At 52.6% G+C, this 27,065-nt stretch overlaps 2 protein-coding genes and 1 long non-coding RNA gene across 3 annotated transcripts; 1 reads left to right on the forward strand and 2 right to left on the reverse strand.

The window, feature by feature from the left end:
• Positions 1 to 7,019: 7,019 nt before the first annotated feature.
• LOC133256493 (uncharacterized) lies at positions 7,020 to 9,378 on the reverse strand. The gene is made up of 4 exons (XM_061431322.1): positions 9,277 to 9,378; positions 8,746 to 9,176; positions 7,954 to 8,117; positions 7,020 to 7,543 (listed from the first exon to the last, which is right to left on the reverse strand). The coding sequence occupies exons 1-4, from the start codon at positions 9,376 to 9,378 to the stop codon at positions 7,020 to 7,022; spliced, it is 1,221 nt and encodes a 406-aa protein (XP_061287306.1).
• On the forward strand, positions 9,325 to 14,857 carry POU3F3 (POU class 3 homeobox 3). Its single transcript, XM_061431805.1, has one exon. The coding sequence runs from the start codon at positions 9,377 to 9,379 to the stop codon at positions 10,874 to 10,876; it is 1,500 nt and encodes a 499-aa protein (XP_061287789.1). The 5' UTR covers positions 9,325 to 9,376; the 3' UTR covers positions 10,877 to 14,857.
• A 4,013-nt stretch (positions 14,858 to 18,870) lies between these two features.
• On the reverse strand, positions 18,871 to 26,506 carry LOC133256770 (uncharacterized). The gene is made up of 2 exons (XR_009739301.1): positions 20,776 to 26,506; positions 18,871 to 19,029 (listed from the first exon to the last, which is right to left on the reverse strand). It is a non-coding gene; the product is annotated as an uncharacterized LOC133256770 (long non-coding RNA).
• Positions 26,507 to 27,065: the final 559 nt, after the last annotated feature.

The following is a 27,065-nucleotide window of genomic DNA, read 5'->3' on the forward strand; positions in this document are numbered from 1 at the left end:
CACATCACAGCAGGGGGCGGGCAGGCATACCCTGCCGCCGGGAAGAGAGGTCCCCAAGGCGAACCTTCCGAGGGAACGCCCCAGTCTGGCTTCCTAACCCTGCAAAGGAGTCGCTTGCCAGATCCCAGCGCTGACATCCTAGAGTTTTTCAGGTTTAGGAGACTTTAATTGTCACTGTTTTTCCAAGTGAATTTTTGTTTCATTTCTGCGATGTGAATTTCAAATAAAGGGAACACAGTCTAAGCCATTTGGACAATACATATCTTGACTTCCGGAGGTTTTCTGCATTCTGATATAATATTAAATTAAAATCTGACGTCTGTCCAGCAGCACTGTGAGCTTGGGATCCTCTCCTTAGGCTCTACTGGGCAACCAAGCTCCCTACCTCGAAATCTGGGGGGAGGAGGTGGGCCTTCAAAACTGTAAGCAAACACAAAACTTTTAACTGGGGACTAACCAGCCCCAGTTTGCATGAAGCTGCGGTGAGCAAGTTCTACAGCCAAAGACTCTTTGCCAGATATTTCAGTGCTGAAATGATATTGCTGCAAACCAAGGAGTATCTGAAGTAACAGATACTATGACGACTGGGACTATATTCTAAAAGTGAACAAAACAGCCGACCTTTCTTGAAGACCCCCTAAGGCTGGTGGTCCAGGGTAGGGAGAGAACAGGGCAGTGAAGCGGGAGTTTTCATATTCACAGGAGAGAACGTGCTACAGAAGCAGCATTTGGGGAAAATGCCCAAAAGAGCAGCCTCCAGCCTGATGAGCTGTGATCTGCACCCAGCTCCTCAGACAATAGCTAAGTTCAAGTGTCAAAAAAAATCGAATTAAAAAAAAAAACCACCCAGAGGCACCCAAGTGCAAGAATTGTTTCCTAGTGTGCCACAAAGACTCATCCATCAGCGGACTACCTAGTTCCAACTCAGAAGAAGTTGTATAGGGAATTTGGGGGTTTCTGGGCCAAGGGTGTCCTCAAGAAAGAGAATTATTTCTGTTAAGGCCACAAGCTTGGGGTTGGGGGGGTGGGTGGGGATCCAACCACCCCCCTGGCAAAGCCGAGTTAATATTTTGTTTTTCAAAACACAGACACAAAAACACCAAGTTGACCTTGGAATAGTTTTCTAGCTAGACCTACCCACATGTTTTTGTTAATAAATCATCATCGTCACTCCAGTCCATCAGCTGGGCTCTCAGTTACCTAGCCCTTCGAATTTAAATTCTAAGAAGAACATTGTGGGGGCGGGGGTTGAAGGGGGACAGGCCAGAATACTCCATCATGTAGTGTCAGCCACGGCTTCCCTAGCGATTGGTAGCTTTCATTACCAGACTTGGCAGGTGCATGAATGCAGCTACCGTGGGCAAACTGTGGGAAACGGGCTGTTTTTAAAGCATATACTCGATTGCCAACTTATCATGCGTTCTTAACTTAGGTCCCACAATCTGAGATAGTCTGTAGTTTAAAGCTTTCCTATAGGCATCAGAAGTAAAGCTTCTTGCTTTAGGGTGAGAGAGCACAAGTGTCTGACTTGATCATTGCTCCTTCCAGCCTGTCTAAGAGAACCAAGTGCTTGCTCCTTTCCTACAGATCAGATCAGTCAGTTATCAAAGTGATATGAAGAAGAACGAGGGGGAGCCATTGGGACGCTTCCAAGAATTTGGCAAGATGGAGAAATAACTCACCCACCGCCAAGCCAGGCGACAAATGCTCGTCTCCACCCAAAAGCTACTGTTGAAGAACCCTTTCCTTTGTATACAGCACTCGGTGTGGGTAGAGAGTATGTAGAACATTTTAATTTGTAAATGCTAATGGCAGTGTGCTTCTATACTGCCACGGTATCCGAAGGAGCACTTTATCGCTCTCAAATGGGAGCAAGTGAGTAAATACCCACTTTGAATTTTGTACACTTGACCCAGGTAGTGTTCTTCATTCTCTCATTTGGCAAAAGCAATTTCACTATCCCCAACAATTAAAAGTCTATAGCTTGGCCTGACTCTTTGGATCTTAATTCATATCCAGCTTGATTGTTTTCACCTCCAAATCGTTACGGAATGTTACGGTCTCTATAATATGTCAGTTCTTGAATTAACTTGTTGCTTTACCCAGAATTATTATTTTCTATTTCCTTTACTTTAGATAACCTAAGAATGTAGATATCATGAGAAACAAGCTTTTCTTTTGTTACAGGCTTTTTTAAAAAGTAACTTTGCAAAAAAGGAACATACGCAGCAGCCAAGATAGGAACGATCCCAGATCTCAGGAAAAGTGATACCGAAAATCATGTTCCAAATATGTATAGAGTTCTTAACCATTGTTTTGCAAAATGCCCGGCTAAATAGAAAACCTGCCTTTTTCCTTAGTAATTTAAAAAATGCATTCAGCAGCTCAGGGCATGCAAAATAACCTAGAGCTTTGAGGCACGGGTCCAGTGCCTGTGGATCTCCCCCAGAAATCTTTTGTCTGAAATGTCCAGAGAGCTGAAGAAAAAGCAATGTTTGGGTTCAGATTACACGTTTCTTCCATCTTCTACTTTGTGCTATTTGCACAAACCTGCCTGTACATTTCCTGACTCTAAATGTGAGAGCTGGCGGATAAAAATCCTGGAATTAAAATATTTTTCAAAGTGCTCCCTTGCATATGTTACTCACATAATTTCCAACCCTCCTAGATGAAATACCACTTACATCCAAACCTTGACTTTCGCAAGTTAGTTTCAAAGAAAAACTGGTGGCTGGATCCTGGCTGGCTTAGAGTCAAGTTCGAAAGAATAAGGTGTCTTTCCCCCTCCTGCAGAGCCCCCAGCCCGGGGCCCTTCTCCAGGCTCGGTGACACACAGGTGCCGGGAGCTGCTGAACCGTGGAAACCAGCTTCTCACTTCCAGTCACTCACAGCTCCCCTTTCTGAGTCAAGCTTTCCAAATCTCCTTGGGAAAACTGTTAGTGACAAACTGACTAATTCCTCAGAACCGGGGAGCATTTGCCCTTCACTATTTCAGGAAGTTTTCCTCGAATCTTTTCATCCTTCACCACAATAAAGTTCAGTCTTCCTTGGCTGTATCTAAAAATCTCTAGGGCGGAAACCCTGAGCTCTGTGAAAACTTTTCTGCAACTGCATTAAGTCGTATTGTGCTAAAAAGTTCCAAGCTCACAGTGACCTCTTACCGTCGGCTATTTCGTATTTCCTTTTCCCTAACAAGCCCTTTCAAGGATAAATTCAGAATCTTGCCACAATCAGAGGAGATGCCAAGATTTAAAGGCGCCGTTATATATCGAATGGAGTAAAAGAGATTCAGGAAGCCTGGACTAAGTCTCCAGGAGCTGGGGTTTTATTTAGAAGTCAAAGCCTGCCTCAAGTAGAAGATTGTTCACCATTTAATAGATAATACCTTTAGAATACATCTTTCTCTTCTTGACTGTTTCCCCAAAAATACAACCTGAAAGGTAACCTATGGAGTAGGTTACCGCATATCCCTAGGAATTTTGCAAAGCGTTTCTGCTTTCACTGCCCAACTCTGTTTTCCATACTTATATCCTCTTCACACAAAGACATGGAGGAATACTGTTTTAAGCCGGTTTTCCTTTCTCAGGCCATTTCACAGATGGGGCTGAGTGGGAGATGGGGAGGTCATTGTCCCCCTATTTTAAGGCCCTGTGTTATGCAGTGAATTCGCTCCTGGTTGTGAATATGCATAGAAAGGTAGGGACCATTTGTGCATTTGGCAAGTTAAGCTTTTGAAAACAGCTACATTTTACAGCGTACCTGCTAAGACGAGTCAGTGCGCCCCCTGCTGACAAGTCAACACTTCGACTCCCGAGTACTTCCAAAGTTTATTTTGTTCAGTAAACCGTGTCATATAAAATTAACAACAACCAATAAAATTAGCTTATATGTTTCAACTGTAAAAGTCCAAAACAAAATAAAGCTAGTTTTGGTGGCGCTAGAAATCTCTAGCTTGGCTTCTTCTCTTTGGCTGAGCCACGGTCCTTTTATCTAAAGCCCAGTGCACAAACATATAGCTTAATGTGGCCAGTGTTCTTCCTTTTCTTTCTCTCTCTATGGCAACCAATATGCTCTGCTCAGAAATGTTCCCCATCAAGGAAACAAATGATCTTCAGGGAGCAGCTCTATATGGCATCTGGTCCAATGGAGCACAGAGAGTTAACCTCAGTCAAAAGCGACGCTGCCAAGCACGCAAACAGGGAGTGGAAAACTGGCGATCCTTACCCCTCCCCAACTGAAACCTCTTCCTCCCTCCTGACAAACCATTTCATTGATTTGGCATCAACTGTTTCCAGAGAAATTACAAATTTCCAATTGCAAGGTGTTCTGGAGACAAAAGTGCAATCATATTCCAGCTATTTGAGGCTACTAGCCCGCCCCCCCCCCCACCACCACTCCAGAGGCTCGCCTTCCTCTAAAAAGAACAAAACCAAGAATCTTTTAGCATCCTCTCCAGCCCATTTCACTAAAGTAAGGTGCTCACACGGGCTTGGACTTGGCCTAGCTAATTCCACCATCCAATTTTCTCTAATTATCTGCAACTAGCAAGTAACTGTACCCTTCATTTTTACTAAAAGCCAGGGACCAGAGGCAAGGGGGTGGGGTGGGGGGAAGCAAGGGCAGCTGTCAAGAATAGCAAACACAGTAAGCCACTAAAGCTCCAGCCTCCTTTGGGAATAAAGTGTAGGGTGTCCTGGTTAGTTTTGATTGATCACCCTCCTTCTGATGGACTTTCACTACCGAGTGGAAAGGCTGCAGTGTGCCGCCTGCTCGCCAGACGCGGCGATAACCAGGGGGGCACCGACTTCCTGCCTCTTCTTCCTCCCCTGCTCCTTCTTCTCCACCTCTCTGCCCTCCCTTTGCCAAGCCCCCCCCCTTACTCCACCCCTCTTCTCCCAGCAGGAATCCCCCACCCCAATCCCAGGCAGGCACACATAGTTCAATACATCAGCATTAGCTACAGGGCTTCTTCCCCTCTAGCCCAGATTCTCTAGTGGGGGTGGGGAGGCGGGGTGGTAAGAAATCCAAAAGCAAGAAATATGTATACTACTGCGTGCTTCATCATCACTTCTTTTCTGGGGCCTTCGTATTTCCCTAACAATCAACAATTAAAATTAATAGCACTCTCCTCCTCCTCCCCAGGAAAAAAAAAAAAAACCAAGTGAAGTGCCTTGCTGTGGCGATCCCTGGAAGGAGTCCACCTTTTATGTAATATTTTCGGAGGGCTGGGTTTTTGAACTCTCCCCCCAACACTGTTCCTCTTCCTTCCTTCAAAACAGCTGCCCGTGAGCTCTCTCTCGTCCCAAGCCCTGAAAATAAGCCCCCAAGCCTACGAGAGCCTACCGAAAACGGAAAGGAGGGGCAGAAACGAGAACGCAGGGAAAGAAAATGAAAAACACTTACCGAGCAAACTTCCAGGATTAGATTTTAAAATAAAGGAAGAAGTTTTATTTAAAAAAAAATAAATAAGGTGACTGGTGGGGGGAAAAGACATATTCTCAACTCCCCAGAAGCGGTACCTCCTCAGTCTTCTCTTTCCTCTGACTCCTCTAAGCCCGGCTCTCCACTCGTCTATTATTTTCACCAAAATATATGAAAATGTATGCAAATGAAAGTCAGCACTAACTGTTCTCCCCTTGTTATATACTTTGGATTTTTTTTTTTTTCCAGACAAAACAATCACACTCGGCAGAGGGAGGGGGCGGATGGGTGGGGCTGGGGAGCGACTGGAGAACTAAGTACGCGGAGGCGGAGGACCGAGGGGACCCAGCTCGCAACAGAAGTGCATTTCTGATTTCGAGGAGCACGGCGTTTTGGGGGGCTTCCCATACGCGCACACACCCTCCTTGAAAAGAAAGAAAGTGGATGTGTTTGCGGAGGCGCTCTACCGTTTCATCAGGCCACCTGAGACTGCTTTTGAAAGCGTGTACTGTGAAATTCATAGCGGTAATTTAGACAAAATCCTTACTGTATATTAATGAAAGGGGCCCCATGGCTCTGTTCCTACCCTCCCCATTCAGTGTAAACAAAACCACGAGACTCTCTCGGTTTTTGAGTCGGATCCAAGCAAAATCGGCAGGAAAAGAAAACACGGGGTGCTGGCACCAACTATTCAAACGCCTGCACCTGGAGATCTCAGATTTATTGAATGAAATCTGTGTTCCATCTTCCATATATACATACACGCATACATAAATAGGAAAGGGAACCTTAAAGGGACGCAGAGGTAAAAATCCGTTCTGTCTGGGGTTTGGTTACCGCTGCCCTTCAGGTCTATATCTTCGCAATAATGGATCCGCTAAAACCCACCTAGGAGGGCATCTCTCCCCCTGCACACAGGAGAGGGACCACATCACACACAAGTGCTCCGCGCCCGCCATTCATCACGAGACCTCGCAAGGGCTTCAAGGCTGCGGCTAAGCTGGGGAGCTCCAGACCTAACCAAGCCCCCACCCCCGCCACCGAAACTGACTGCGCGCGGCAGAGGAATTATTCGCCGGAGAAGGGCAGCCCCCAGCACCCCGGCGGCTCCGCGTCTGCGTCCAGGGCGGCCGGGTGCGGGGTGCACGCGCACGCACACTCATTAGGGACGATGTATTTATTGAATGTCCGAGTCGGGTTAGTTCACTGGAAATCCCCGAGGAGGGTTCAATTTGCCCTTGTTTTCGTTGCCACTTTCTCTTTTTTCTTGGTTCGCTGAGGCTCCTCTGTGCAGCGTTTCCGCTCGGCCGCGTCCCCCACCCCCGCTCCTCCCACCCACCCCGCGCGCTCCCCCCCCCTCCTCCCGGCCCCCTTAACTCTTTCCGCCGGGCTAGACTGCGATCGCGCTCCCCGCCGCCAGCCCCAGCCGCGCCGCAGACCATCCGAGGCCGGAGAGACAGAGAAAGCCCCCACCGTGCCTAAGAATAGTGAGCCCAGGCCAAATACCACTAACAGCCACCGCACCGAAATAAAGAAACGCACACCCGCACCCACACCCGATGTGAAGCGGTGGAGGGCGCGGCTGGCGGCCCGCTCCCCTAGGCCGCTCCCGCTGCGGCAGGCTTCCCGACGCCTCGGGGCGGGGGTGGGGGGGGGGACACACTTACGGTGTGTCTAGGGGGGAAGGTCGGCCGATCTCTCCGCCGCCCGTGGGCACCCCCGACTCGCAAGGGCACGCGCGCTCCTCGCAGGAATCCCGGCGGAGGGGCGGGGGAGGAGAGGCGGGGTGGGGAGCGCGCGGCGGGCTGCGGTCCGTCTCGCACGCGCGGGCCCCGCGCCGGTCCCGGGCTGCCGGTCTCCCAGGCGATGGCATCCGAGACCTTAAACAAAGGGGGCCGCCGCCGCCGGCGCGAAGCGGCTGCGGAAAGTCGCGGTGGCTGATTTCCAAGGAGCGTGGCTGCTACCCGGTCTTTCGGCGCCGCGAGCTCCCTCTTTCCACCCCCGCCTCGGTAGGGACGGGGGACGGCCAGTGAAGGGAGAAGGAAACTTTGAAACCGCTGGGGACACGGCTGCCTATAGGTATTAGCGTGAATGGCGCGTCCTTGCCGCGCGCGGTACGAATCTCCGGGATGCGGTGGGGGAAGGGGAGGGCGGCATAACGCAGTACCAGGTGGACTGTGGAGGTTGCTATTTTTCGCGATTTTTCCCTCTACGATCTCCTTCTGACTCCCTCCCTCCCCTGCTTGGCCCCCCCCCCTACCCCACCCCCGCCGTCTCTCCCCTTTCTTCCCTCCCGCCTTCCCAGACCTATTGCGCTGCCCAGAGCCCAGGAGGGATGGCCAACGTCTCGGCCGGACACTAAGAGTTAAGATGTGGCGGAGGGGGCGGCGGGGGAGGGGGCGGCGGGGGAGGGGCGGGGAGGAGAAAGTGGCGAGCGGGAGGGAGGCGGCTTGGGGAGGATAAGGGAGGGGGAACGACAGATTTCCAGCTTCTACGACGCTCTGCCTAAATTAAAAAGCAACCAATCGGAACCGCCGGAAGGGGGGCCGCGCGTCCTGAGCCAGTCATTCCGGGGCTGCCAGTCACCCAGCGGGTAGCCAATCAGCGGGGGCCCCGGTGCTCGACTTCCTTGTGTTTGGGAAAGTGTGGTGGTGGGTGCGCGCTCGCGGCGGAGGGTAAACATTCGACAGTCCCCGCTCGGAGAGGGAGGGACAGAGAGAGGACTGTCAGATCGGAGCCGAACCGGCGGGCGAGAGAGGGAGAGAGAGAGAGAGGGAGGGAGAGGGAAGGAGCTAGGGAGAGCGCGCGAACCGGGGCGCACGGCGAGCTCCCCCGGCAACTCCGCTCCGGCACGGCCAGCGCGCGCGCCGTCGGTGCAGCCTCCGCGCCGTGCGTCGTGCCCACTGGAGTTGGTTGTGTATCAAGGATCCCCTATATGCACACACACACCTCCATCTCCACCAATGCACTCTTCTTCTTCTTCCTCCTCATCCTCCTCCAGACCTCTGCTGGGAAAAAAATAAAACACCAACCCCAACCGTCAGCAGCAAGGTAACAGAGAAACGGGACCTCGTGTTTTCGCCTCTGCAGCTTTTTCCTTGTTATACTTGTCTCCTACTCTCTGCCCAAAAGGAAAGATGTCCCATCAGACTGTGACTGTCGTGAGGAGAATGAAAGAGGACTCTTGTTTCAGAGGCAACCGAGAGCTCCGGCAATAGCAACTTCAGAGCAATGCACCAGCGCGAGAAGTTTTCCTAGGACAGAGCAAAGTCGAGCCGAGAGGACCGGAGGGGGAGAGCGGGAGCCCGCGTCTCTGCTCGGCACGCGAGCGGCCAGCACCACCACGCCTTCAAGGACAAAAAAAGTTTTCCTTCTCCGAGGGGAGACGAGCGAAGGGCGTTCCCGAGGAGCTGGCGAGGAGCGGCCGGTCGTCCGCGCTGTGGTCCAGCAGAAAGGAGCGGCTTCTTTTCTTTGTTGCCTCCCGTGAAGTCGCCACTTAGCAGGTGGACCGGGCCCTGCGCCCCGGGCAGAGTCCGCGCTCGCCCGAGGACCGGAGGAGGAGGAGCACCGGTCGGTGCGCCCGGCCCGAAGAGCCCCGGCGCAGGCCCGCGCCCCTCCCGGAGAGCCTCGCTGGAGCGAGCCGCTCGCGCCGGGGCTGGGGGGCGGCCACGACCCCCCCTGAGGGGGGCGGCCACGGAGCGCGCCCCGCCGAGAAGCGAGCCCCCCTCCCCGGAGCGCGGCTCCTGCGGCGGCGGCTGCTGACCAAGGCCGGCCAACGACCCCCGCGCCCTGCCCAGCGGCCTTGCAGCTGCACCCGGCGGCCGCGGCGGCGGCGGCGGCGGGGCCGGCGGGGGCCCGGGGCGGGGGCGGGGGCGGAGCGGGGGGAGGCGGCGGGAGGCGGGGGGGCGCGGCGGCGGCGGCGGTGGCGGCGGTGGGGTGGCGGGAGCGGAGCGGCATGGCCACGGCGGCTTCTAACCCCTACCTGCCGGGGAACAGCTTGCTAGCGGCCGGCTCCATCGTCCACTCGGACGCGGCGGGGGCCGGCGGGGGCGGGGGCGGCGGGGCAGGGGGCGGAGGCGGCGGGGCTGGGGGCGGCGGGGGCGGCATGCAGCCGGGCAGCGCGGCCGTGACCTCGGGCGCCTACCGAGGGGACCCGGCCTCCGTCAAGATGGTGCAGAGCGACTTCATGCAGGGGGCCATGGCCGCCAGCAACGGTGGCCATATGCTGAGCCACGCGCACCAGTGGGTCACCGCGCTGCCCCACGCCGCCGCCGCCGCCGCCGCCGCGGCCGCCGCCGCCGTGGAGGCCAGCTCGCCGTGGTCTGGCAGCGCCGTGGGCATGGCCGGCAGCCCCCAGCAGCCGCCGCCGCCGCCGCCGCAGGGCCCCGACGTGAAGGGCGGCGCGGGGCGCGAGGACCTGCACGCGGGCACCGCCCTGCACCACCGCGGGCCGCCGCACCTCGGGCCGCCGCCGCCGCCGCCGCACCAGGGCCACCCCGGGGGCTGGGGGGCCGCCGCCGCCGCCGCCGCCGCTGCCGCCGCCGCCGCCGCCGCCGCGCATCTCCCGTCCATGGCCGGCGGCCAGCAGCCGCCGCCGCAGAGTCTGCTCTACTCGCAGCCCGGGGGCTTCACGGTGAACGGCATGCTGAGCGCGCCCCCGGGCCCAGGGGGCGGCGGCGGCGCGGGCGGCGCGGGGGGCGGCGGCGCGCAGAGCCTGGTGCACCCGGGGCTGGTGCGCGGGGACACGCCCGAGTTGGCCGAGCACCATCACCACCATCACCACCACGCGCACCCGCACCCGCCGCACCCGCACCACGCGCAGGGGCCCCCCCACCACGGCGGCGGCGGCGGCGCGGGGCCCGGACTCAACAGCCACGATCCGCACTCGGACGAGGACACGCCGACGTCCGACGACCTGGAGCAGTTCGCCAAGCAGTTCAAGCAGCGGCGCATCAAGCTGGGCTTCACGCAGGCCGACGTGGGGCTGGCACTGGGCACCCTGTACGGCAACGTGTTCTCGCAGACTACCATCTGCCGCTTCGAGGCCCTGCAGCTGAGCTTCAAGAACATGTGCAAGCTCAAACCGTTGCTCAACAAGTGGCTGGAGGAGGCGGACTCGAGCACCGGCAGCCCCACGAGCATCGACAAGATCGCGGCGCAGGGCCGCAAGCGCAAGAAGCGGACCTCCATCGAGGTGAGCGTCAAGGGCGCACTGGAGAGCCACTTCCTCAAGTGCCCCAAGCCCTCTGCGCAGGAGATCACAAACCTGGCCGACAGCCTGCAGCTCGAGAAGGAGGTGGTACGGGTGTGGTTCTGCAACCGGAGGCAGAAGGAGAAGCGCATGACGCCGCCCGGGATCCAGCAGCAGACGCCCGACGACGTGTACTCGCAGGTGGGCCCGGTGAGTGCCGACACGCCGCCGCCGCACCACGGGCTGCAGACAAGCGTGCAGTGAAGGCCCGGGCACCGCCGCTGTCACCCCGCCGCCCCCGCTGCGCCGGGCCGGGCCGGGCCGCCCTCCCCTCCGCCCAAAGACAGGTCTGCCCGCCCTCGGGGGAACGGAGAGGGGCGCACCGAGGAGACGCTGTTTGAAGTCCAAGGAAGGAGGGGCGAAGCAAGCAAACAAAGCCTACAAATGCCCAGACAGTTTTATATACACGTAGATGACAAAACCGAGAGAAAAAGGGGCGATCCTGAGGTCTCTTTCTACTGTGGTGGTGGTTCGTTTTCTTGGTTTTCTTTTAAAAGAAGGGTGGAGATGCCAAGCGCACCAAAACTGCACTCGCGAGGTTTTTCCCACCCTGAGAAATCCTACACGGCGACGGTGGATAGCACTTAGCACCTGCTTCGTCCTCTCTTCTAAAAAAAAAAATTTCTTTTTTTTTTTTTAAAAGCATCCCCTTCCCTTCCAACCCCTCTCTCCAAAGGGCCCCCTCCAGCCTGGAGAGATCCACCGTAACTTTGTTTCCTGAGAGCGACCTGAAGGCCTGTTGGGGCACCGGCTTTAATCAGGGGTGACTCTGTGCTCCCGACCCCGTGATTCTTGTCCATATTAAAGTCATCTGGGGACAAATTGACTATGAAATGGGAAGGCGAAAAAAAAAGAACACTCTCCAGAAAACAAGAAATATATATATATATATACACACACACATGTATTCACAGCTTCTGAAATTAACAAACTGATAGTAAAGCCAAAAGAAAAACAATACCTATCGTCAAAGTAACCTTGGAAATAAAAGTATCAAGAGAGAGCAGAGGGACAGGGACGGGCGAGGGAGCAGGAGATGTCCACCGGCCAGTGAGAGAGGCCCCGGCGCATCCGGGCCCGGCCGGGCGGACTGGGCGCCAAGTGAGGCCTGGCCATCAACTCCGGCCTTATCTGCTGCCGCTCCGGTGGACGACGCCTAAAGATGCCACCGCTAATATTTTTTTTATTAATATTTTTTATTTTTTATTTCTGGACTGACTCAGATCAAGGGATTTAGAAGGACAGCACTTCTCCGGACTCCTGCCTTCATTCCGTTGCCAACTTTGATTGAATGGGTGCTGTGGATGTGCTTATATAATACTGCCCTTTCCATGCAGTGTTTTTGGTAGGTTTTAATAAACAGACTTTTCAAAAGACGGCAATATAGAATTGTTAGATCCGTTGTTGATCTAAAAATATTTGCTTTATATTTTCATTAAATGACTTCTTTTAATATTTTATTCAGAATACTTATGAACTGCTGCAAAACGGTAATTTATTTTTCCCCAGATCTTGTATTACGTGTTTTTTTCAGACGAGCACAAATCAAAATGAAATGAAAATATGGACAGTTGCTAGGTAATAAGGGTATCTTTTGATGTGATTATTTGATTGTAATTTAATTTGAGTAGTGATTCCGTAAGAGCTGATCGAGAAAATAAATTTGTTAGAATGAAATAGTCTGTGTCTGATGCATAAACACTGTGTGGGAAAGAAAGTCCTTTAGAAAATATTTTTTTACTAATGCAACTCCTTAAGGGATAGCGCTGAGGGAGCAGAGTCTGTTCCACCTAAGGCACATTTGCAAATCTAGAATAAAAGACGATGACAGAAACAGATAGTCATTGACATAGTAGTCCCTCCTTGTTAGCCTGTTAATTTCACAATATTCCCCCCCACACACTCAATTTTAGTGTGTTTTTTTTTTTTAGGTGAGAATGTCTAAATGCTAGTCCTTTGCCCATAGATACCTGTGTCCTTTATCATCTTTAGCAGAATGTTGGACTACATCCCCAGTAAAAAATGTGCCAATTGGTTATTAGTGGTTAATACAGAGTCTGCCCCTTACCACCAAAGTTTAGCCTCTCTTTTTCTACTCATTTCCTCCCCGCCCCCCCATCACCATATTACTATATCTCTTTCCTCTTTTTTCTGAAGACTAACAGTTGTGAAGAATAGCTTACAAGTCGATGAAATATTTTTGTATCACTTACTTCCCATGAATAACTGTATGTAATTAATTTTAAATTATTAAGGCGTTTGGGGAGGGTTTTGCTTTGTTTTTCTTATAATGGAAGAATATTGTTCTAACATCCTGATTATGGTCCACACTGCATTACCCTCAGTGTGAGTACCAGCTTAGACTTCAGAGTCTAGATTTCTGTGTTTTGGCCTTTCCCCAGTATGATTCTATATTTTCTTTACTGGTGCTGGGGGTTTTCACTTCCTGATCATTCTCTAGATACATCCTGCCGAGCGGTCACATTTATCAAGTTAACATATCAATATTTACAACATGGGAAAGTGAAAGTGTAATGCCTCAGGTTGTAAGTAACAAGAGGAAGAAGTCTCTGTTGAGTCCTTTTGTATCGTACTTTTAAAAACAAGTATTTAGGGGTGATAAAGCAATGATTTTTATAGATTAATTTCCCCCTAATCTCATTGAGCTGTCACTCACTTTTTTCCTCTTCTCTCATCTACTCCGTCTCCCTGTAACATCAATGCAGGAGTTTAAAAAAAAAAAAAAGAAAACTGTGTGAGCAACAAGGAATAGTTATTTCTTCCAGACAGACCCTGTGTCACTTTCATAAATCAAGCCCAGCCAGATGGCCATGTATTGGGTTGCATTATTTTAAACACCAAATCGTACTAAAAATCACAATCATTTTGATTTGTGAAATCTGAAAAAGGCCATATTTATTAAACAGAGGGCAGGAAAAAAATGAAAACAAGAAACCACAATTTACTTTTCTTTGCCTTCTCGGTTCCTATTTCTCTTGCTATTGTAATCTCTGTGCCCAGATTTACAACCTAGGAGAGATGTGGCGGGGAGGGCACGAACTTCATCAATTTTTGAGGGTCTGTGTGCAGGGGCAAGCACAGAAGGCCTTATTGGAAAGCTGAGGATTGGGTGTGGTTGTTTATATTGGGTGGAGGCTGCTGGCCCATGAGGTGAAATCCTATTTTCCCTCCAGGACTGGTAGTGGTTGATCAGACAGAGAATGGGTCTATTTCAAAGGTTAGAAGGCATTTGCTTACTTGATCTGGCTGACAACAAAAGAACTAACATTGGATTTCACACTGTTTTCTATTAAAAAGTAACCATTGCTGTTTACTTTGGAAGAAGCTCTTCTAGAGGTAGAAGAATTTAGAGAAGCTGGGAATGATAGTCCATTTTATTTCATTATTTTGTATTTTTTAAAGTGAGCTCATGCTTGCACTCCATATTTTTTTTTAAAAATCAACCTTTTGAATGTATTTACAAAATGAAATTCATGGTTGGAAAACAAAAGAGGGCAGATACAACTGATCAGTTTTGTGCTAAGGCTTATATTGTTACACATGTAAATAATGAAAACATTGTTATATATCACCAGATCTTTTTAATGAATTTGGTCATTGTGTTCCTTTGTAGCGCAAGTGTCTTGTGCTTCGTCAAGTGTCCGTTTGTTTCCTCCATTTCAACCCACCCCCACCTCCCCTTCCAACCCAGAGGAGTGACAAAGTTCTGTTCCATCAATCTGGCTAATCCTGAGCTAGGCCCATTTATAGTTTGCAGTCTCCTGTGGTTTCTGATCAGTTGTCCAAGCCACAGCCATCTCATTCACCCAGCCATCTTCCCCTGCAAGTATGGGCGATAAATCATTCAAGGTGTATTTAAAATAGTCACTTTGCTGTTGTTGCTCTGCCTTTTTTTTTTTTTTTCTTGCTTTAAGTACTTACCCAAGGACTACTTCTTTGTTCCAAAACAGAACTATTCATTATTGATCTTAGAGATTCCCTCTGCTTTCCTGTAGCTCACAGTGTTTGCTCATCACCATGCTCATAATCTGTTTTGTATGAATGGTTTTCAACATTCAGAGAATAATCGGTTCTAATATTAAATGCAGTATATGCTATTGATAGTTTTATCGATAAGTGTAATATTTTAAATAATTTTAACAATTAAATTTGTTTTTTAAATTATATATTTGTAAAGTATTTATCCTGTTGGAAGCAACAATATATTGTTGTATTTATTCGTTTATTTTTATAATAAATGATCAACCTCTTCAAGCTAAATCAAAAATGACACTTTTATATATTTATACAAAAATGCATTTTAAGAGATGGGCATATTTGCACCAATTTGTATGTAAATAGAGTGAGATCCATCAATAACTTGTAGCTTTCAGAACTAAATTGAAGGAAGAAACATTCTCTCCACATGGAGTTTAGTTTGCCCAAGTTCCAGGGTAATTAATCAAACTCTAAAATGCATGCAACAAGTATTGGCACTGGATGCAGACTTGAAATTAATTATTTAGGAGGTGGACCTGGTTTTTTTCAAGGCAGAAGGATAGAAATGAGAGAATCCAGTTATTTCATGAATTGCACGTGGCTGCCTGGACCTACTAGAACAGATGCTATGTATCAGTGGTAAAACCTAGTACCTGGCTGTGCTCAGACGCCTGTGGTGGCGAAGGACACTGAAGGAAAGTTGGAAGTTTGAATTTCTCTGTGATCAGAAGCAAGGTGATACAGAAAAAGTAATTTTGTTCTGTGTTTTGTTTGGTAAATAGATCCTCTTAATGTGTTTCTGAGTGCAGACTCTCTCCTAGTCCTGTTCCTGACAGCAGAAGTCTCAGTACAGGTGTGGTGATGGTGATGGCGGTTGTAATCGTCGTTGTTGTTGCTGTTATGAGAGTGATACTTGTAGGAAGTGTGGGGGGCATCCCTCCAGCTGTCCAGGTTCTCTCGGTGGCTTGGACATCTCAGTTGCTCACAGCGGCTGTTCCAAGGAGATCGAGGGGCTCAGGGTTTGCCTCCAGAACTTTCCAGACTAGGAGAGGAAGCAGTGCGGAGGCTGGAAGAGACGGTGGGGGCGGGGGCGGCGGAGATAGCGAGAGGGCTACTTGTGTAATAAGATTCTTTGATTTTGTTAGCCTGGCTCATGGCCTATTAATTAGATTACTCTCTCTTTCATTCTTGATTTCACATCCGTGTTTGTTCCTGTCTCCTAAAATGTGGGCGCGAGCGTTGCGAGCAGGAACCAGTGATGTCACTGCCGGCCGGCGGCGGCCGCCTGGCCTTCTGGAGGGCTCCGGGCCTCCAGCCCTCTTTCTGAGTCGGGGCTTCCTCGAGGAAGAGTCGTTCTGGAAGTGACCTCAGAGGGGTCTGGGAAGAGGGCAACTGGCAGCCTCGCGGCGGCCGGGTGTGCGCAGGCCGCCGGCCTCGGGGAGGGGACGCGGGGAGGGGGCTGCGTGGCGGCGACCCGGCCTCTCCACCCTGGGATCTAGGACCGGCCTCAGGTGGAGGTGGGGCTCCGAGGAGCGCAGGAGGGTGATGCCCGGCACAAGGCCGCGGGCTTCAGACGCCCAGCGTCCCCAGGGAACGCAGCGCAGGGGCCCGGCGCCCGGGTGGGGCGGGGGCGCTCGTCCGGCCGGGGGTGGCCCGACCTTGCCCGGCCCGGCTCTGCCCGGCGGTCCGGCCGTAACAGCTGCGGACAGTCCCACAAGCTGTTTTCCTCGTGGCGACCATTCAGCAAAACGCACGATCCTTTCTCAAAGATTTAAATTTCGCGGATGAATTACCATACACCGGTTGCTTAGCAACTAAATTCAAGCAGGGCTAAGAATATGCAAGCTTTTTGTATTCTCATTAATAAAAATGCCACTCTGACACAGCAGCCCGACTTTGGATCACTGCAACTTCTGTAAAAGCCGTAGGAGAATACAAACCGATCCTGCCATTTAATTACAGATCAAAATGGCTTGAAACGCTATGTTTTGTTCATCTATCTTCCTAAAAGCGATGTAAAAAATAACGGCTTTTCAAGAGCAGTAGTAAATTCTTTTTTTTTTTTTTTTTAATGGAGTTGTCTGTTGGGGTTACTGATCATTGTCATCTGAAACTTTTGGAAACTGGTCGAAATATCCCACTTCATCAACATTTCTGCTCTCTCCCTAGCCCCATCCTTTGATGCTGCGCTCCGTCCCCAGCCAGATAATAACAATTAATATCATAATTCTGGAGCAACTCGGGCCTCGGGAGCCCTTGAGACGAAGGACAGTTGGCTGAGCAATCGACAAAACCAGTAGCTGGAGAAAACCTGAGAACTTGAGGACCAAGAGAGATAGAAACTTGTGGAAGTTTCCTGGGAGGGCTGGGGGGCTTCGGAGCTCAACGTGGCTCAGGCTCCGGGGGCCTGGACACCACGTCTGGGAAAGCACATGATGGAAAGGAAGGTCTGAATCCCTGTCCTACAAGTTTGCAGATTTTTCCTTCTGGGCCCGGCCTCTTCTGCCCAGAATTCGGTGACGGTGGAGCTGAGAGGGCTGAGCGCAGGGCCTGCTGACCGACCCTCTCCAGTCCCCGCGCCCAAGGGCCCTGGAGGAAAAGTAAAGACGCAGCTGGACCCCGGGTCTCCAAGGACTGGGCCTGCGCCAGAGACCAGGGCCAGGGGTTTCCATCGTAGGCACGGCATGTCCCTTCCCGAAAGGTGTCTCGTAAGGAGGGGATGCACAGGGTCCAGCCCCGGGCTACAGTCCGAGGAAGGAGGGGGAGCTGAGGTCAGCGGGGCGGTCCCGGGGCGCAGGATGCTCGGCGGGAGGCCGGCGCTTGGTAGAGTTTGGGCCGCCTGGCCGGGAGTGGGGAAGGCGGGCGCTCCACGAAGGCTGGGGTCAGCCGCGTCGCGGTCCCCTCCAGGGGCGGAGGGTCCCGGGCCAGCGCGGCGACCCAAAACGGGCGGTGGGCGAGCACGATGCCGGGAAGCAGGGGATGCTGAGCGGCGGATGGGTGTCCAGGCCGCCAGCCAGGAGGATCGCGCCGCCTTCGCCTCTGAAGCTGCCGCAGGAGGCAGTGGTCGGCTCTGAAAAGATGGGGGGCGGCCGGGAAGCGGGGTGGGCAAAAGTGAAACTCCCCTTATTAATTCCAGCAGCATTCCCAGGGAGCTATCCCCCTCCCCATCGCACTTTAGCGAAAGTGAGAACTGAGAGATCACTTTTCCTTGGTCAGCCTGGACCCTGCAGGATCACAGCTGCCTCAATTTAACCCGATTTCTTTCTAATGAATATTTTTTTAAAGTGGAAATTAAACCAAAAGTTGAATATTTGCTATATTAAGTGCCCAGAGGCATCAGAGTCCTCAGGAAAACGTACATAATAAACAGGAAGCCATTTATTTACAAATATAATTGCCCTGGACAAGCCACATTCCTGGTACGTAATTCATTAATGGAATTTGTTCCTTCTCCTGCCTTTGGAAAGAGAAATTTTAGCTTTTAAAAATATCTGGGTCTGGGGGAGGGGAGGAAGAATGGTTAGTTTACCTGTTCCTAAGAAAAGAAGCAGTAGTGTCTGGGCCAATTCCTGTCTGTGGAGATGTTAAATAGTATAAAATATCATTTAAAAGACATGGAGAGGCCTTTGTGTGTATGTGTTTCTACTCTTCAGAAAATTAAGTTTGTTGGCAGTGGTTGCTGTCACCAGAGTTGCCCAGTGAAACTGTACTGGTAATTTAACCCTAGTTGGGGTGTGTGTGCACGCGTGTGCTTGTGAACAAAACTAAACTTTAAATAACTTGAGCAAAATCTGACTGTAAACCTCACTTAGTTGCCAGAGTTTTAGAAATGTCTGTGGCAATGTGCCTGCTGCCCTCGACCCTTCCTGTCCAGTCATACCTGCGGCTGGTGCTGGTTCTGTTTTCTTATCCCTGGTCTTCATTAACTGGGGATGCTTTCTCTAAGAGAGCTCCTTCCCCAGCGAACTGGGAGAGGAGCATCCTTTAGGAGAGAGGTGATACCCAAGGGGAGGAAGAACCAAGTGTGAGTCTCCGGGTGACCCAGGGAGTAGTCAGTAAAGATCAGAAGCACAGGACACACCGAGGTGGGTTTGGAGCTTCCTGAGGCCCCCAAAATGAGACGACAACAGAAGATATAAAGAACAGAACTGATTTCCACTTTTCATTGTGGCTACAAAATCAGGGGGTGAATACGGAGAGGAAGGCAAAGGCATCTTTTTAATTCAGAAACAAAAACAAAAGGACAAGGGCTGTTTTGATGAAGAGCTTCCTGGGAGACCCAATATTAGTTCTGTCCTGCAGAACTGGCTCCCTCCTGGCTGAAGGCAAGTCCATTTAGTTGACTGGAACACTGCACACTGAAATAGAAGAGATACTCGTTTCAGAGAGCTTCCCTTGCGCGAGCACTGAAATATAAGGTGCGCAAACCTGCCACCCTCAGTCCACCCAGGTTCAAGCAGGGCAACCTGGAGGTATGAAGGGGTCCTTCCACTCTGCCCCTGTGACAATCTCGGAGGGAGAGAGTCTATTCTTCACTCATGTTTCCAAGGTTGAAAACTCTCCGTCAGAGTTTAAAATGAAAAATAAATTAGGTCTAGCTAGAAAGTACAGTATCACTCAGAAACTAACAATATGAAAACAAACATCTTATTAACTTGGGCTTGAGACTGTATAGGTTACAACAATCCGTGAACAAAACAACACCTAGAAACAATTTTTTATTAACATTTGGGGAAAGAAATCTTTCAAACTTGCTCAGGCTATCCTGCTGATTGTGTTTTATACCCCTACAAGATTTTTTCCCAACAGGGCTTTAAAATGCTTCGAACCTGACATCTTTAGCTCTTCCAGGAACTATTTTAACAAGAAAGGGAGGCTAAGCAAATAGCCTGAGGTCCAGGGAGGGGAGAGGAGGTGGTGGAGACTCAAGGCTCAAGCCTGCAGCCCACACCTAAAGAGGGAGTTTTGATTTTCAGTGGTGGGGAGTGCCTCACAGCTCAGCGCTCCCTACCTGTGTACCTGAATTCATAAGCTGTCCTCTGGTTATCAAAAAGGAAGGCCTGCAGGTCTGTAGGCGAGGTGGGTGGACATGAAGAGAGAGACCAAAGATGGATCAGTTACCTACTCTTGTTTCTAGGCCTGAACTGGGGCTTCAAGGAGGCGGGGGAAGCCCCCCAGGGAACGAAGCCTCCACCTCTATTCGCATCCCCCCCTCCCAGCCAGAAAGCCAATTGCTGGCTGACTGGAGCAAATTGGTAACCAAAGGGATCCCTGTGTACGTGTGTCACATAATGCACAGAACTTTCTGTGGGGATAGGCCCTCACCCAGGTGACTATGTGTAGGCAGAAAAAAAGAAAAAGAAATTAAGACAGATTAAATGGAAAAACTCTGAGAGATGGGAAAAGTGTGGCCTCGTACGACGATGCGTGCAAGCCCATGTGCATGGAAACAGTCATAGCTTGCACGTCCTCTGTGCCTGTGCTGGAGCATCCTTTAAACACCCTGCCTCTAGCTGTATTCAGGCTAAAGAGAACTTGTGCCTAATCTGGGGGCTGGAGGAGAACCTTCCTACCTAGGAACACCAGGCCCTGGTGGCCCTGGAGCCCTTAGGAGCCAAGTTAGGTCCCAGCCGTGTTATCCTTACCCTGCCCTTTTGGTCAGGATCCTCAAATCCTGACTGTGGGAGAGCAGGTTACCCCCTGCCCATGGCCCTGAGGCGTGCACCCAATCACCTTGGCCTGGGGCAGGAGAGCAGCTCTCTCACCAGCAGCGGGAAGTTGCGGGCTGCCGCCCGAGGTCACATTCAGAAAGCCTGTTTTTCTGGGAGAACCTCGCCACAAAGGCGAAGGTGGTGCAAACCGTGCTCATTTGCCCCAAGCACCAAGGGGAGATGTAACCGAGGGACAAGCACTTGGCAGGAGGGGCTGTGGAGCAGGACAGTTGGTCCGGGCAGCATCCCTGCACCCAGCCCTCTCTGCAGGAGGGAACAGGGGGTGGTGGAGGGGCCCAGGAGCGGGAACTGCTGACAGGCAAGCAGGCTGCCGAAGCTGTAACAAAGGATTCGTGCCAAAGTAGCACCAGGGATCTCCAAAGGATTGCACACCTTACAGGCGTGTCCCCAGCTGCTGAGACGGGAGTCCCTTGATGGTTCCTGGGGCTCTGTGGACGTGCCGGGGCTGTACATGGCGCGGGGCCCGCTGCACGGATTCTCCACCTCGGCCTCGTGCTCCTGCAGGCCGCCGCAGGCTGGTCCCCGGGCGGGTGGGCGAGCGCTGATCTTGTTGAGCAAGCACCTGGTTGTCTGAGAAGGCGATGGGCTGTGGTGGGGCCCAGGGGTGCCTGGATGCCAGGTGGCAAGGCCCGGCACGCCTCCCTGCCTGGCCAGATGAGCACTGGAGCAGGGAGCTCTGGGGGTTGAGTCACCAGGGCCTTGCAAGGGAAGCCAGCGGGACACTATGGAAAGGACGCCTTCAGGACACGCTCTTGGGGCAGGTTGCCTTTCCTGAGGCCTGAGCCTGGCCGTGCGGAGCCCTGGCGGTGACCCTGCACCCCAGCGCAGCCTGGGCCTCCAGCTGCTGGTGGTGGGGGTGGCAGAACACACGGGTTGCCAACGTTGTGCCCTAGCCCCAGGATCTGGAACAGTTCAAGGCAGCACTGGAAAGTGGGTGGGTGGCTGGCTGGAGAGTGGGAATACCTCAGAGTTCTGTGACTTCACCCTAACTGTCCCCACTGGCTTCCCTGGGAACTTGGTGGGGGGTGGTGGAGGGGCTGAGAATGAGACAGGCAGGAAGAGAGAAAAAGCTCAGGGTCCCAGTTCAGGACACAGAAACAGGTGGAAGAACCTGGCACGCACAGAGCTGTCCCTCCACCCGTGGGTAGATGAGCACAAAGTGGGTGATGAAGGCAGAACCTTGGGACAGAGGTGGGAGGCGATGTAATATGTGGATAAGTGGCCAGTGGCCATCTCTTTACTGGGAATGGTTGCCGACCTGAGCACCCAGTGGCCAGCACCCACCTTTCCAGGTCTCCCAGCCCCCAAGCCGCCCAGAGCAGAGGATCTGCCAAAGTTGGCTGCAGCCCTCAGGCTAGGCCTCCAGATGCCTCAAACCACCCTCACCTCCTCCCGCTGGCCTAGGCTGGGCTGGGGCTGCGACCCCACGAACAGCCCCTGCAGTGGGGCCCGCTCGGAAATTCCAGCCAGTCAGCCCAGCATGGCGAGAGGGCTGGAGGCAGTGAGTGACACTGGCTCCTACCCCTGGCTACATACAAGTGCAAATGAGATGCATTTTGGCTGATCAGTCCACTGTATTTTCTGCAACTTAATGTGTCTAGTCTTGTCAACTCCTCTAGTCGGGAAGAATAGCAGAAAATTTTACAGAGAATCTTTTCTGTGTGTGTGTGGTTTCCAGCTTCGATTCCATCCAGGGGGATGGGTGAGAGAGGAGAGGAAGGGGAGGCTTGCTGACATGAACAACATTGTATAAACCCTCCTCGAATGCAACTTTCAGCCACAAACAAGAAAGGAAAAGGAGATGGGAGTGGGTTAGAGTGGCTGACAAGAAACCTTGATGAAACTTAGGTGGGTCTGGCTGGGGAAAGTTTCCAGCACTGTTTTCAAGAACAAAATTCAATTGTACTGACTTGGGTGGAGGAGACAGAGCAAACTCCTTCCCTCTGCTAACCTCCATTTAGTGGAGGCTTATGCAGGGGGGCAGTTTTCTGACACCAAAGGAGCCCTATGTGAGTAACGTGTTTGCTATCCTCTTTCTATGTCACTTTTCAAACAATTTGTCAGTAAAGTGAAAAAACTTGCCTCCAATTCTCACCAGAATCCCCTACCACCAGGTTTCCTGGGAAAGCAAGTTCTCTCAGACCTAGATGATGCCGGCCTTCTGTGAGGTAAGGTGGGAGTGGTGGGGTGGAGGGAGGACCAAATGGCCTCTGGAATCTGCCCAGGCCACCTTTGGGGGAGCTTTCCTCCAGCATGGAGCCCTGGGACCCTGGCAGGACACAGGGCCAGCACCAGCCTCCACTCACACCCCTCTTCACAGATATTTGCTGTTTCGGACTTGTGTGCAGCCGACCCCAGCAAAGGGAACAGGAGATTTCCTGAGCCATGTTCCCCAGCCCTGGCCTGCTCACTACCCCGCTGCCAGGCCCTGTGGTAGGCAGGGCCCACACTGCCTGGATTCTGGGAGCTGTATGCCAGCCTCTAGCCCCCTCTTCCCTGGGAGTCTCAGAGTCAGCAGGAAATAAGTTGTTGACTGTGGAGCTGTCCTGTTAAGATCTACCTCTGGGATCAGCTGCCCACTCCCAGGGGTGGTTGCAGCTCTACTTGGAACCACAGGGGCGGCTGACAGCCTGAGCTGGGCAAAAAGAGCCACCAGCGAGGCATGCCACAGGCCCATTTCATTCAGATGTGGTTTGGGGACCCATCAGTTGTCCAAGCTGACCCTGCACCATCCAGTTACCTGTGGGGGATCCTTTCTCTGCTGTATTCCTGGGCTGAGGTGTGAGATATCCTCACTGCAGGGCAATTAACTCTAACAGAATAGAATGGGGTGGAGTCACGTGCTTCACAGGGAGAGCAGGGGCAGCCAGGCACTCTGAAACCATCCCCACATTTATGCTCCTTAGCCGAGGAGTTTGCTGGTCAAAAGCAGCTCAGGTTTCCGCGTGCAGCCTGGGCATTATACCAGCCTGGTAAAGACATCAGAACCAGGTGTATGCTGCTGCTTTGGCTTTCGCCGGGAGCCAGCAAGGAGCTGGGGAGATGTCCTTAACACATTCACTGCCCCAACTCTCCCAGAGTCCCCAACAGGCAGGCTCAAAGGGCTGAACTCCTGGCAAGGAGCAGAGAGGAGGGACACTTCCAACTGCCCCCTGGCTGAGCCTGCCTGCCTCATGGTGGCTGCTCAGGGCCCCTGCCAGCTGCCCTGTCCTCTCACTATGGATTCCCAACAGCAATACATTCCCTCCCTCCCTCCATCCATGCCGAACCCTCCCATACCAGAACTAAGCATGGATTTCCATTTGGGATAAGAAGAGGGTGTCCTTAAAGAGGCAAGGAGGTTCGTGAACCATCCTCAGTCCCAGTAGCTTTTTCACCAAACAGATGAGTTTCACTCAACTTTTCTTTTGAACAGTCACTCAGGCTAAAACCATGCGAACCCATGAGCAAAAAGAAAAATTGAAACCTGGACCAAGTTCTTATTTCTCCTTTGCCCTCTGAGTTCACCATCCCTCATTTCTTCAACTCCCAGCCATCTTGATATCCATGACCCCAGGTAAAGATTTAAAACACTTGTTTCTTAAAATCGTCCAGGGCTCTCAGCATTTACTAGAGTAACTGGAGAGAGAACGCACCCTCCCCTCCTAGCCTGCCCCCCAATTCTGCATCCTCACCAAATAAACACCACCATCAATTACACTTTGCATCACTTCATTCGGCCAGAAATGAAGACTCCGTTATCTACCAGGAGTAAACATCGGCTTTACAGAAAGAAATAAATTCGACCATGTCTACCTCCTGGAGAACTCTTTGAGAACATCATCTGTCTTCTTACCTCCTTTACTGGGGTGGCGTGCTGTAAACATCTGAGGTAGCAGAATTTTGAAACGGCTTGATTACCTGGAGCTGGGTTTGGAGTTCTCAACTCCAGTCATTAGTATACAGTCATTAGTAGTCATAATTGGTATTTAATTGCTTGATCGGATGGGTGCTTTATTGGTGACCAGATTTAGTTTCCCCCAGAAGTAGAAGAGGTCCAGGATCAGCGAAGGAGAAGACACTTGCAGCAACTTTTTCAAGCAGAAGGAAAGTACTTGTGATATATTTGCAGACATGTGTCTCACACATTTTTTCCCTGCCTTTTGTAAACTAAGAATAAACATTACAGATCTGGGTTTTAATTTATCCAGATGAGATCATCAAGTACCTAGGAGATTTCATATATATATTTATGTGTGTGTTTTATACACACACACACTATAGAATATACATATACACACACTGTAGAATATATATATACACACAATAAAATACATATACACACTATAGAATATATATACACACTATAGAATATATTACACACAAAAGAATACATATATATACACACACTATAGAACACACACATATACACATATATATATGTGTATTATATATGTATATATCATAAAGTACCTAGGGGGTTTCATACACTCACACTACAGAATATATAAATATACACACACACTTGAGAATTGAGGACACTTGGCTGCTAATACTAAAAGGCAGAAACAAACTCAATACCAAAGCAGAAACAACTGAACCGCCAGCAAAATCGAGGATCTAAGCAAGTTCACTTTATTCCTTCGCAGGAAGAGGGTCAGCGGCGGCGAGGCGAAGTTGCCTGGGTCTTTGCAGAGGGACCCGGCGGCGAGGCGCGCCAGACCTTCCCACCAGCGGCCGCCTGGGCGCGGTGCTTAGCGACCCCTCGTCCCTCATCACCTCCCCCTCCACCACCACCCCCAAAACGCTCTTTTGTGCGGGGGGTCTCGGTCTCCACCTGGTCCCCTTCTCAGAACCCTGCGGCCGGAGAACTTCCTCCGCCAGGCGCCGCCCCCACCTCCGTCCGCGGGCCTGCAGCCCGCTCCCCGCTTTGGACTCACCCGGCGCGGTCCTTCCATCCACTCCACACACAGACAGGAAACCGGCCTCAGCCGGGGCAACATCTGAAACCACACTTTGTCGATAGCATCAAAGACCAAAGCGCACACTTGGGACTCTGAGCTCCCGAGCCCGCTTCTAGCAGAAAACCGGGTCCCCAGGGGAGGGCGACCGGGGGCCAGATCCTCTCTCCGACCGCGCCGCCGGCTTTCTTATGGAAATGAACGCGCCGGGCCGCGCGCCCCGGCTGGGCTCGCGCCCCTGGCCCCCCGGTCCGCGTCGCGGCCGTGGGGACCCGGGCGCGGGGCTCCCCTCCGCCCGGACGGCCCTCGCGCTGCATTAAATATTCATGGAGATCGCTATTTTCTTAAAGGAGAACCCGCCGCGCGGGAAAGTTCACAGCCAAGGGCAGGCACAAAGGAGGTCTCGGTGCTGCGCGTTCCGACTCCGAGAAATGCACTCCTCTCCACGGCGGGGCTCGCTCAGGAGACACGAGGAGGGGCCTAGGGGACAGGAGAGCGCGAGCGAGTCACTTTTCTTGGAGGGGGTGGTAGGAGAGCTGAACTTGGCGGAAAGAAAGCTTGCTCCGTAATCCCCCCTACAGTTACTTAGACATTGACCGAAACATCTCACGCGCCAGTCCCCGGGGCTTGCTTGCTTTCTTTCTTTCTTTTTTTTTTTTTTTTAAGGAGGCTGTTGGAGCTTCCTCCCCGGGATCCACCGGCACCGGGGGCAGTAAGAAAGTTTGCCCGGCGCTGTTGGAGATGCGCACGCACGAAGTTTATTAAACCTCTTCTCGAACCACAATTTCAGTGGACGTTATTAAACCTCTTCTCGAACCACAATTTCAGCGGACGGTTCCAACAACAACCAACCCCGCACCTGCCTGCTTGCTGCCCCGCGAAGCAGAGGCCGGACTCACGGAGAGCCGGCCGGCCTGTCCAGGAGCAGCGGGCTGGGGCGATTTGGGGGCTAGTGTCTGGGCCTCAGGTCCCACTCGCGCGCCCCGCGCCCCGAAGCCCCCGCCAGCCTCGCGGCTTCTCTCCCGGGAATGCAGCCGGACCCCGGGGCCGAGCCCGAGTGGGCGGAGGGTCGAAGAGGTGGACGCTGAGGCCGGCGCGCCGAGGTCCCTGCGGGAGCGCCCCTCTCGCGCTCAGGGCCCTGCGTGCGGCCGCGGGGGCCCGGCCTCGCGCGCCCTCGCCGGCAGGCTGCGTTCGCCCCCGGCCCACGGGGCTTTGTGTGCCCGGCCCCGCGCACCTTCGCTAGCGGTCGGAAAGCCTCGAGCGCCATCTAACGGGAGCAGCCGCAGCTGAGGCCGAACGGAGGTGGGGACTGGCCGCGCGGCCCCGGGCGGGCGCTCCCCGCCTCCTCCCGTGCCGGCCGGACACCACCTCCGGCGCGCGCACCGCACACTGGCTCGGCAATCCGGAGCCCCCCCGAAGCCCACTTTCCGGGATCGGGGGCCGGGGGGTGCAGCGGCCGTCTGCGATCTCGGGACCGTCCCCTGCGCCTTGTCCTCCCTTCTGTGCGCCCCAGGCCACAGGAGGCGGAGGATCGTCTCGCACCTGCCTTATAGGGCCCTGGTGCCCTTCGCGCGTTCTCATTCTCCTTTTGGCCAGCGATGGAAAGTACCAAGGAGTCCCCGGAGGGAGCACCAGGTTCCGGAAAGAAACAGCCACATAATGAAGAGGTCTGCAGCCGAAGAAGCTTCCAGAGGGATGGGGGAAGGGCTATGGGAGAGGATA

The sequence above is a fragment of the Bos javanicus genome, chromosome 11 (assembly GCF_032452875.1).
Source record: "Bos javanicus breed banteng chromosome 11, ARS-OSU_banteng_1.0, whole genome shotgun sequence".
Classification (NCBI taxonomy): domain Eukaryota; kingdom Metazoa; phylum Chordata; class Mammalia; order Artiodactyla; family Bovidae; genus Bos; species Bos javanicus.

Bases quoted from the DNA above. Each gene is read 5' to 3' on its own strand.
- POU3F3 (XM_061431805.1), top strand. From the start codon at position 9,377: ATGGCCACGGCGGCTTCTAACCCCTACCTGCCGGGGAACAGCTTGCTA.
- LOC133256493 (XM_061431322.1), bottom strand. From the start codon at position 9,378: ATGCCGCTCCGCTCCCGCCACCCCACCGCCGCCACCGCCGCCGCCGCC. The intron at 9,177-9,276 runs GCCCCCGCCGGC...CTTGGTCAGCAG, and splicing joins CGCCCCCGCCCCCGCCCCGG to CCGCCGCCGCAGGAGCCGCG. The intron at 7,544-7,953 runs GTTCCGATTGGT...CGCATCCCGGAG, and splicing joins GCGCGGCCCCCCTTCCGGCG to ATTCGTACCGCGCGCGGCAA.